General features: G+C 40.3%; 1 protein-coding gene across 2 annotated transcripts in view; it reads right to left on the bottom strand.

Annotated features, from left to right (window-relative positions):
* The window catches only part of AGPAT3 (1-acylglycerol-3-phosphate O-acyltransferase 3), a 96373-nt gene that overhangs the window by 6991 nt on the left and 77786 nt on the right, over window positions 1-11596 (bottom strand). For both annotated transcript variants that reach the window (XM_085209314.1, XM_085209320.1), the window contains 6 exons: window positions 8517-8686; window positions 8185-8346; window positions 5647-5800; window positions 4820-4922; window positions 2567-2642; window positions 455-653 (listed from right to left, as the gene is read on the bottom strand). In XM_085209314.1, the coding sequence (XP_085065440.1) occupies window positions 455-653; window positions 2567-2642; window positions 4820-4922; window positions 5647-5800; window positions 8185-8346; window positions 8517-8686 (864 nt within the window). The remainder of the gene's footprint in view (window positions 1-454; window positions 654-2566; window positions 2643-4819; window positions 4923-5646; window positions 5801-8184; window positions 8347-8516; window positions 8687-11596) is intronic.

The following is an 11596-nucleotide window of genomic DNA, read 5'->3' as shown; positions in this document are numbered from 1 at the left end:
GTTCAAGGATTCAGGAGATTACATTAAACACAGAAGCAGAACAAACATACAAATATGAGTTATTCCAAGCCTAATGTCAGTAGATACTACAGAATGCTGCTTTCCAACTGCACACTGTATGAAGTTGCATGTAGACCACCTGTTTTTGTGTGTTTTCTTTTTTTTTTTTTTCTCTCCAAGATCATAGACAAGATGTGCAGTCTGAGTATTTTCTCCTTCAGACATGGACTACAAGACTCACTTGCTATTGATTGCTATAGATACTGCTTAAGATATGAAGGCAAATCTGCCTGGATTAAAAGCTTTTCAGATAATAAAAATACTATACAAGGTAAAAGACTACATAATGAGCTCTTCTGCAAGTCCCATTCATATCCATAATGCACAGAACTTATTTGAGCTAATGGATCCTATTACATGTCACTGGGCTTAGCATCTTCTCTGCTTTTATTACCTGCTCCGACAAATCCCAGGAATGCAAGGATAAGGAGAGGTGATCCACTTGCAAAAACTCCAAAGCCAAATGTGAAGAGAGGGGAGAGAAGAACTGTGGCCCAGAAAAGAAAGTTTAGGAGAGTCCATGGTCTCCTAGGTGGTTTAAACTGCTGGCCAGGAAATGTGCCTTCTTGATTATACATCTCTTGCAAAGCATCCTGGAAGAAAGAGAAGATGGATGAAAACATAATCATATGTTTTCACTAAGCAATCCAAAACTAGTTAACTCTAGGACAACATCGAGGACATCCTCTGCAGTAAATACTTGTCAAGAGTAGGTGGCATCCATCTCCATCTGCTGTTGCAGCTTTTTTGCTGTTTGGGCAGTTCAGTTGACTGCCAGAGCTATTACCAGCTGAGCCCTTTGAAGGCTGTGTTGGTTATGATCAGAAACTGAAACAGTATTGGCCTTCCCACCACCAAATAACTTTGTCTGCTTTCTTAATCTCTTAGGAATTTAGGGTAGTATAAGCCACAGTTCAGACAGTACTTGCCTCTTTGCTGGATGCTTTTTCTTCCCATTTTTACTTCCAGAAAGGTCAGAGTGATTTGAGTAAATCACAGCACAAAAATGCTATATATACAGCAAAAAAGAGGAAGACAAATCACAAACTGACCAGTAGAGACAGCACTGTACTAACCATAAATGCAAGACTTATTCTTCTCTTGGTGTGTAAGAATGCTCTATAAGACATCCGAGCCACTACCAAGGATGGTTCAAGTTAGGCTATTTCTTTTTTTTTTTTCCCCTGCTTAAGTTGTTTTTCTTTTAGCTTCCCTTATGAAGGGCTGAGATGTTCAAGTTGTTCTTTGCCAATAACAAAGCCTTTTGAGGCCATATCCATTGTACAGGAAGAGCATTTTAAGCATTCCAGTTACAACATATTGCTACAATCATAAGATCAATATATGAAATACCCACATATATAAATAATACCTCCCCTGACAACATCTCTCACATCTCTCAAGTTTAATGGAGGAACAGCAAACATCAGCAAGGAACACCAAGCCCTCAATTTGCAAGCAAAGCAGAGCATTCTGTACAAAGAACGGAGCCAAGCAGAATGAAAGTCTGTGCTGCATCTGCTTAGCCCTGCCATTGGTTGTTTTACAAAGATACAAAGAAAGGCCCTGTAAAATACCTCATGAAGTTTGCTCCTCAAACCAGGCAATTTCAGCAGGAATTTTCATACCTATGAGTATTCCAGACCCTTAAAATTTGCTGCCGTCCTACAGACCTACAGTCTAGGTGTAAGCTTGGAAATGTTGCTGTGTAGGCTAACATAGCAGAAGAAAAGCAAAGACAATATTTCTGTGCTCCCTGTTCCCCACACACCCCCCAGAGAGGAGGAGTACAACAATCAAAATACACATTTCAAGTTCAACAATCCACCAATTAGGGCTGGGCAATGTAAATTACAGTTCTTTCCTCTCTCCCGTTCAATCTGTGGTCATGAAATAAACTATCTAATGGGAAAAAAGATAAGAAATGAGAAAAAGCTTCGAGACCTCTGAAGACACTCTAGCCATTTGCAACATCTGTCCCTGGCAGCAGATCCCAGGGACTATCTGTACCATGCCACCTACTGTTTCAAGAGGTATTACAAGAAGACAGAGAAGAAAAGTGAGTGTGGAAGAAATATAAAAGCAAAGGACCAGTGTTGCTAAGAGCCTGGACTGGCTGTCCCCGGCACAGTTATCATTCTTCTTGAGTTCATAAAAGCATCCACGGGGAACACGGGGCTTTTAGAAATGTGTGACAGACCCAAGAGCTGAAGAACATAAAAAGATGGTTGACTGCTATTAGTCTTCTGCAACAGTTTCTGAAGCCTTGAAGCCCACTGTGCTTCCCAACAATTTGAGACGTACTCAATGGCTGCAGAGGGGTGGCTAAAGGGCTCCCTTAACAGCACACCTATACTGCTCCATTCAATAGTTTGAGGAATAGCTACCAAATTATATATATTTCCATCTCTTCTCTCCCTCTAGTGGAATGATGTGCATTTCTCAATTCTTTAGTGTACTACCTCTGAAAATTCTGAAAGAAAGAAAAGAAAAAAAATCTATTTACCTTTTCTTGGTAAAGCTTATGAAGCCAGTTTGCAGCTTCCTTTTCATCTTGAGGGATATCTTCCAAAGGAAATCTCCTGGTTTAGTAGAGAGATGAAGGAATAAACAAAAAAAGAATTAAGAGAAAAATACAGGTGTTTGACTTTAGACCTCTATTAGAGAAGATCTCCCATTGAATAAAAGACACAGACTAGATGCAATAAAGATGCAAAAATTCACTTTGTACCCACTCCATGGAAAACAGCTCCTACAGACTGCCTTCTTGCTCTCTGCCTCTCTGGCCATACAAATAAAAACACGCAGCTCTGGTGCATATGCAAGTTATGCCCAGCTCTGGGCACTTACTTCACCTCACTGAGAACAGCTGCCTTTTACACTCCTCTTCCTAGCAGAGAAGAGCCAACCCATTTCCTGCATTCTTCTGTTTTCTGAGATACGCTGTTAGCACATTCACAAATGCATTGTCTCCTTTCCCAGTGGCACACATCTTGATGTCATTGATCAATTCAGAAAGAAGATGCATGATTTGTAGAGGTGAGGGACACACATCTCCTAACCTCAGCTCAAGCATATTTCGGCAACGCTCCAACAGTATGAGGTTCCTCTTACAGCAGGGCATTAAGAACAGAAGTGTTATTTCTGGGAGAGCTCCAGATTCAGTGATAGCACATAAAATTTATTTGCTGTTGTTCAACCAGGGAATGTGTTTCCACAGCTCAAAGTGAAGCTCTTGAGCCTGCAGCAGCAGAGGGAAGACACTCTAACACATTTCTAATAATTTCTGCATCCCATAAACAAATGGAAAACTAGGGTTTACGGGTTTCTTTTTAATAGCTCTAACAGGAGGAGATGCTCAATTAATATAAGTAATGCTCAATAAAAGCTCAGTAAAAAGTCATTTGCTGAAAGCTCTTTGCTACAATTGTTGCTGTGTTGATACCGCCACTAGAGGGTACTCACAGCAATAACATTTACCAGTTTAGCTCTGGGGTCCATCAGGACAAAGATTGGATCATCTGCAGCTCTGCACAGGTATCTGCATATGCATATATGAAGAACAAGAGCTTACATGCTTCCTTTCTCTATCTAAGCCATGTCTGCTGGCACATCAAGGACAGCTGAAGATTTTAAAAATGATCTCCTCCCTGATACGGAATAATAGGTTGAAGCATAGAAAAGCATGGAGACAATGTTGATTCACTCCTCGATCATATTATAGATCAAAATTACTGAACAAGATAATTACTAGTTTCTATAGCAGAGTGCCATTAGTAATTTCACCTGGCAGCCTTCCCCGAGATAGTATTTCTTCCACAAAACCCCTGCTGTACCTCGACACAATGGATGACCACTGTGATTCCTACAGAGCCTTTCACCCTTGGAAGCTGCTGGCATGCATCTGCCATGCACAAACCCAAGGGCAGAGGTGAAAGGAGTGAGAGAAGTAGCAAGACTACCTGCTACCTCAAATAGCTGAAGTGAGCTGTCAGAAGAACAGTGGAAAGAACAATCAGATGGTGTGTCATGCCCAAACATAAAAGGGAAAGGAAGAAAATCAACAGGAAAGTGCCATTAGCTTCTATGATCACAAGGAGGCCTTAGAAGAAGGAGACCAGAAGAAAGCAAGAAAGAGAAAGCACGTGTGTGAGTGCAGGGGTGAAGTACACGCTATAGTGTTAAGTGTTAACAGTCACTCCTTCAGGCAAAAAAGTAATGAAGAATGTGAGGAATACATCACCTCATTCATATGATGTTTGAAATTCGGCATTGTTCAACTTCTAATCTGCTAGGCAAACCATGTGACAGAAGGAGAGAAACTGGCACAACAAAGAGCTTTACACCACTCACTATAAGAAACTACTAGTTTTGGACAGGCTATTCATACTATGTGTGTGCTATACAAGAGACTGGAAAGGGGACAGAAGAGTTAGTTGGCTTCCTGTTCCCAGCAGAGAAAAGAAGGTGGTATGTAAGTGCCCTCACTGCACAAAGCTTGGGGAAATCCCAGATGGACTGATGGTGCTGTCAAATCCAGCCTTAAAAAGCCTATCCAATGTGCTGTGACTTGCTAGGCAAAATCAGGGCATGATTTTCAAACATGAAAGCAAACTGAAGCAGGGGAGAAACAAGGAGGGTTCAATGGCCTGCAGAGAAAAAAAAACTACAGCAAAAGACATTTCCCTCCAACATCTGCATACACTTCAACATGACAAAGCATGCATCTTAAGGCTGACCTCCATCATGAGATGCTCACCTTACACACATATCTGCTTCGTATTTCTTTCCATAAAGAATTCCTAATAAAGACGGGTTCTTGTTTCCTCTGAAATTTAGTGTTACATCATACACTGCTGAAACTGTTGTAAAGAAGAAAAAAATGGCTGTTACATCAGTGATTCTAGCAACCATGTTGCCAGCATCCTTGCATAAAACAGCACCAGGGCCCTGTGCAAGCCTTACATTAATGATGTGAGGTGGCAGTCCTTCATCTCTTTGTGCTTACATGCTGTATTTATCTATTTCAGCCACCTGACGTTCCCAACTACGTTACCAAAACACAAGGTGACTTGGTGAACTAGGCAACAATGGCATAGATGAGAAGACTATTTTTTTGAAGTGGTAATAGAGTTACATGGCACAAATAAAATTCAACTCTTTGAAAAGGTAGATAACAGCAGGACAAGGGGAAATGGTTTGAAGTTGAGGAGGGAAGATTTAGGTTGGATGTCAGGGGAAAGGTCTTTACTCAGAGGGTGGTGAGGTGCTGGCACAGGCTGCCCAGAAAGGTTGTGAATGCCCCATCCCTGGAGGTGTTCAAGGCCAGGTTGGATGGGGCCCTGGGCAGCCTGGTCTAGTATTAAATGGGGAGGTTGGTGGCCCAGCATGTGGCAGGGGGTTGGAGATTCATGATCCCTGAGGTCCCTTCCAACCCTGGCCACTCTGTGATTCTGTGAAATAACACTCCACACAGTGAATGTTTATTACTGCCAACTCACTAATTGTAATTAACGTAATGAACAGAGCATACTACACTGTGCTACACATTACAGTTAACATGAATTAAAAACAGCTTGCCAGTACCTGTTCCCCTGAGACACTGGACAGCAGTGGTAAAACCTTTAGTTCTGGGTAACAGGTGGTACTTCAATTTGGGCAGCCCCTTGGATTCCGCTACCTCCATACTGATACGATGCTTGGTCTCTGTAAAACGAGTTCCTTCACAATACAGGAGAAACTAGCACAGCAAGACAAAAGGCAAGAACAAGGATATCTTGTGATCACAAGAAACCAAGCAGAACGCCAACATTTTTTGTAACGTAAGCATATATCTGTGCATGTGTACATAAACACTTCAGGAAAAAGAGTATTAATCATTACCTTGCTCATTTACAATTTGTACTGTACAAGCAGAATTACTCATCTGAGGACAGACCTGTTTTCTGAAAGCTTTTCCAATTGTTTTTTATTATTATTTGTATCAGTTGTGTTCATAAGCAGTGATGTGTTTTCCCAAAACCTTTACCTTGTTCATCATGTAAAGCATCAATCTGACAGGAAAAACCTCCCATACAGACTTCAGGCAGCACAAAACTATCTATCTGTCCTTTTCCAGCCTCTATGTTACCACTGCTCTACTTGAGAGAGAGACCAGAAGCAAAGCAAAGCCATGCCAAGAACCAACAAACAAAGCCCATCTGAGCACTTTGGGGTGAAGATCTGTTTAGCCCTGGTCATTTTGAAAGGTGGACATCATTCCCATCACGCTTTGATTTTACCTTGGAAACACTGCAGGACTGAAACACACAAATCTCTGCACCACAGGTGCAACAGGCACAGGGGAAAAGCAAAGATTGCTACTCCTCTTTCTCACAGCAGTACCATGCAGTGCTGTAACATTGCAATTCAAACAGAGGACCTGTTGAATGAGTCACTATATACCTGCAATTTGTTAGGGCTGCAGATGCTCAACTTTTCCTTGGTACTGTATATAAATAATGTCCATCACAAAAGGTAAGTTAAACGAGTGTTAAAACTACAAAGCCATGCACACAGTTGTTGGAAGTGCCTGAGTGTGTGAGAGCATGGAGCTGGCCCTGCAATCTTTATTTGGCCTTTGAGAGAATACCCCTTATGAAAACAAGACCAACCACAGGCAGGTGCTGAGGACAGTTGGAGGTATAGAGGCTGATACTGCACACTGAGCTTCTGGTCTTGAATTCAAGTTCTCTTTCCCCTAAACCAAACTCTCATCTTCTTGTAACTCAGTGGAGAAGCAGCCCTTTTGAATCAAGTACATGAGCAAGGCACAGACTGCACTGTGAAAAAGACCTAATGAAGAAAGGTTGTACAGGCAGTGCTAATTACAACACTTGGAATGCAAAAAAATAGGGAATTGATTTGTTCAAGTCAATTTTAATCATGATTTAAATTACCACGCAGGAAGTCTTGATTTAAGTAATCAATGCTATCTATATTTTGCATTTATATTTTTTAAGTTGTTTTCTCCAGAGACCAGTCCTTGGATCTCAATACAGAATCATTACAATATATGGATTTACAACTATCATGCAGTCTTGATGAATATTAATGGATATGTTTTTTTCTTCTTTTATTTTTAAACACTAATCAGAAGGATATATCAAATTTTGTTCATACTCACATATTCTAGTTATTCAATACTTGAAAATACATTGGCCAGAATCCTCTTTTTCTAAATCTTGTAGTTTTGCAATGATAGATAATCCTGAATGATGCACTCAGTGTGAACAAGGTAAGCCTACTATTTCACTATTCATTTTAACAAGCTGTGTTGAATGGCATCAAAATTCAGTTAAACTGTGCATAAAAACTTCTTAAAATGTTTTATGAGCCAATTAACCATACATTTAATGTACTGCTAGAAAATCAAAACAGTAAATTTATCTCAATATTTTCATTCAAAGCTAAAAGAAGTTTACTAGGTTGACTATTCCATAGCAAAGTCTAACAACATCGCATGTAATGAAACATACATGTTTACCCTTGGCTTCAATTAATATCAAAATAAAAAGGAAATACGGTAAGCTTACAATTGCTTTTGAAATTGTGTATTTTCTCATATAGACTTTAAGGGAGCATATGATTTTACAGATCAAAGAACACATCAACACATGAACTTCCTATTAAAATCCATGGTGTATGCATCCCTCCATCCCACCTCCTTTTCCAGAAGAGAATTTTGTTTGTGTTCTTTTATTCTACCACAGAAAATGTAACTTAATAGTATATAGATTGAGTTGTCAAATATTGGCCGTTAATTAGAAGGATAAGAAAGTATAAATGAACTTATTTTAAGCATTGCACAAGTTTGATTTTATAAATGAAATTTAAGCCTGTAAATCATCTATGCAAGCTTCTGAAGTGCTTTCCAAATACCTATCATTAAGAACGGGCAAACAGAGCAACACTTTACATGCACATACTGAAAGATACCCTGAAACAGAGCATGTTTTCCATGATAGCATGCAAAGAAAGTAGGGAGCAAACCTTCTCCTGATATATAAGATATCTCACTACAAGAGCACAACCTCACTGTTTCACTTCCAGCAGTCAGTACTAGAGGAGGAAGCTGACACTTACCCACATGTATTCAGGATAGTCAGCCAAACGTTTTAATCCCTCAATAACTGTATCTCTGTCTTCTTCCCATTTCCTTTTGCAGAAAACAATCTCAAGGAAGTACCATGTCCAGCCAATTAGGGGCACGTACAGTAGCTCTTTCTTAGCAAGAACTTTGGAACTCTTGGAGAAAGACAAAAGCAACAATCCAAAAATGTCATCGGCTGATGTGTACGTAACAAAAGCATTAAGGTTAAGGTGATAAAAAGCTGGTGGGGTTTTATCTGAGAGTCTGCATGGGTTTAAGTCAGACCTCTAGTCCTCCAGATGAAGGGAAAGCTTATGGCACATACCCCCAGCACTCCAAAGCGCTCCGTCATAGTCCAGCCACACAAGAAGTCAATTTCAAAGTTGTGATTCAAGATGATGATGACATGCTCTTTCCCAAAGGTATTCACCGTGGCCTCGTCAGAGAACAAGGTGCACTCTGTGCCCGACCACCATTCCAGCAGCATTACTAACTCTGAGAAACATGAAGAGAGAGATGAGTTAGGGGTGATGCTTACTTACAAAAAACATTCAGTGTTTCAACAGCAGCCCCGTGCAGTGCCTGGTCTCTTCTGACTCCTGACAAGACTTGTCATCTTCTCAATTCAACCCAGCCAAGATTAAATGAGAGCTTGTAAATCTATAGATCAAATTACAATGCTATCCTTAAGCAGAATTTAGGTAATTACATATATGGATTAGGGATACTTTAACAAGTTTTTAACAGTGGCAAGTTTAGACGTTGTACTACGAATGTGAAATTTTGTGATAACCAGAAAGAATATCAAAAAATTCATGCCTGAAAACAGACAGCTGAGCTGTTGATTGCTCCACTAAATGAGTACATATTCTCCCAGGTGGAACACAAATTATGCATAGATGCAGCCTAATGCTTTTACTTAACATGAAACAAGTTTTATGGAGGTAAACAGACCCATGAAAGGCTTTTAAAGGGATGTGGTGCACAGATCTTTTGCAAGATATTTTAATATTAGAACACAGGATTCTTAACATTCTATATTATGGTCACCTACAGAGTCAGAAGCAACAGAGATTCAAGCTAGTTTATCAAAATACTTGCACAAAGCCAGGAATGGTAAACTGCTTCTTTTGTGTACAGCTAAAGAATGAACGAGCCCTCTCCCCTTCATCTTCTCCAATTTTCAGTATACCAATGTATCTCTTCCTCCACTCTGTACCTTTCCTTCATTATCCACTCCTCTTATTTTCAGCTTCCATCCTTTTCATCTTAGAAAGACCTCCCATTTAAATTCAGCACACATTTAGCATAGTTGCTATGGTTTGCCTATTTATCTCCTTTCAGTACAACGAAGCAGATGGAAAGCATTGCTGGTATCATGGGACAACTATAAAAAGTATGAGAATAGTTCATTTTCCCAGTAGGAAGATTTGCTTTCATGCAAACTGTAGTCATTGGTATTCTCTCATTTCAATAAGTTATAGATGCAATCAAAATTTGTTTGCACAACTATGGCCGTTAAAAATTCCAGCTCTTCTGATGCTACTATTACAAATATGCAGAATTAAAACTAGTCCTTTCAGTTCTCTGTATCAGATTCTGACACATCACATTTCAACCTTCGGCCAGGAAGCCTTGGTTTTGCAAAATGGAACAAAATGCCTTCCTGCATAAGGGCTTCTGATTAGTGGGATCACAATTCACACTATTCTGTCTTTGCTGCCAAATAAGAGTAAGTTTAATTTTGCATGAGAGAGAAGTCAAACATAGTACTCAGGTGAATAGTAAGGGAAAATGATCCTAATCTGCTGAAGACACATAGCTTCTGTAGCTTATCTGCCAGGTTGTTCTCCTGTATGATTTTCAAGACTCACTTATTTGGAGGCCTGACAAATGTATGCAATTTGCTGACTGAGAGAATGCAACCCTGGCTGATTGGAATTGCAACAGTGAAAAGAAAACTTTATACCAACTAGAGATTTTCATCATTTCTTTACAGCTTTATCTCCTTTGGGAAAGATGTTTTTTTGCTTTCTTGTTCTGATTACACTGGCTCAGTGCAAGAATCATAGAATGTTTGGGTTGGAAGGGACCTTTAAGATCATCTGGTTCCAACCCCCTGCTATAGGCAGGCAAACCTCCCTTGAGATCAGGCTGCTCAAAGCCCCATCCAGCCTGGCCTTGAGTGCCTCCAAGGAGGGGGCATCCACAACCTCACTGAGCAACCTGTTCCTCTCACCACAAGAATTTCTTCTTAATATGTAGTCTAATTCTACCCTCTTCCAGTTTAAAACCATTTCCCTGCCTGCTACATGCAACCAGAATGTCCTCAGCTTAGAGCCATGTTCTCCCACGTTGGTGTTTGGGAGAATGGAGTTGTGGTACCAAACACAGTGTAATGCTCCAAGCAATATTCCCTTTTGAACAACTCTAGTAACTGCTATATTCACTGCATTTTCTTAACAAAAATAAAATGGACTATTTCTTTCTCAACATCTGGTAAAAGTCTGCAGAGGCAGGTGTGGATGATTTTCTGCAAAGCATTCCTTGTACTGTGGATTCCAAAATAGTGGAGGAAGCTTTGCTTAGATTTGCCAGATTTCACACTGAAAGAGGAGGGCTGATGAGCCAGAGAATTCGTATGAGGAAACAGATTGTCCTTTACAAGAGTACTGATAAATGAAGCAATTATAACAAGGAGTGGGTTCATTTCCTTTTTCTTTTGGTGTGTGGGTTACAGCTATTTTGTGTGTACCGATCCTGTCAGTGCTCCAGCAAGCTCGTATTTCTAAACCAAAAGAATGTACAACTTGCAATGTCTGGGATACTCCATGCAGCTGCCACTGAAAACTAATACTATTTTACTACAACAAAAATCCTTCTTATGGTGTGGAATCCAAAACACCAAAGCAAGTGGTTTTCTGACCTCCCAAACAATTCAGAAAAGAAAATAAACAAGAGGCAGCATAAAGTACTAAAACTCGAGTCTGGTTTTGGAACTGGACTAAACTAAACACACTGCTATCCAAGAGCATAAATCATCAGAAAAGAGTTGACACAGTGAAACTTGGAATACAGACTACCCCTCATGAATTAAATATGCAGTGACGTGTTTACTTTCAGCCCAGTCAGACAGACATCTCCAGCAGCAAGTTACTCCAGGAAGGTGCTGGCAGGAAGGACAGGGAGGAGGAGATGCCATCCTCACTAATGAAGGGGTAATCTGAACCATACCATAGATGAATGCATTTCTGAGCCATCCCTGATTACAAACAGTAGCTCTCTGAACACTGGCAATCCACCCCAGCATACAGTTACATACAGATGAGGAAAAGCAGTGCTTTAGGACAGCTGACTCTTGCTGCTCCTCATCTCTGCACCATGTCCAGGTTAAAGCTGGAAGGG

The sequence above is a fragment of the Meleagris gallopavo genome, chromosome 1 (genome assembly GCF_905368555.1).
Source record: "Meleagris gallopavo chromosome 1, MGAL_WU_HG_1.1, whole genome shotgun sequence".
Classification (NCBI taxonomy): Eukaryota; Metazoa; Chordata; class Aves; order Galliformes; family Phasianidae; genus Meleagris; species Meleagris gallopavo.
This window is presented reverse-complemented; position numbering and strand designations above follow the sequence as displayed.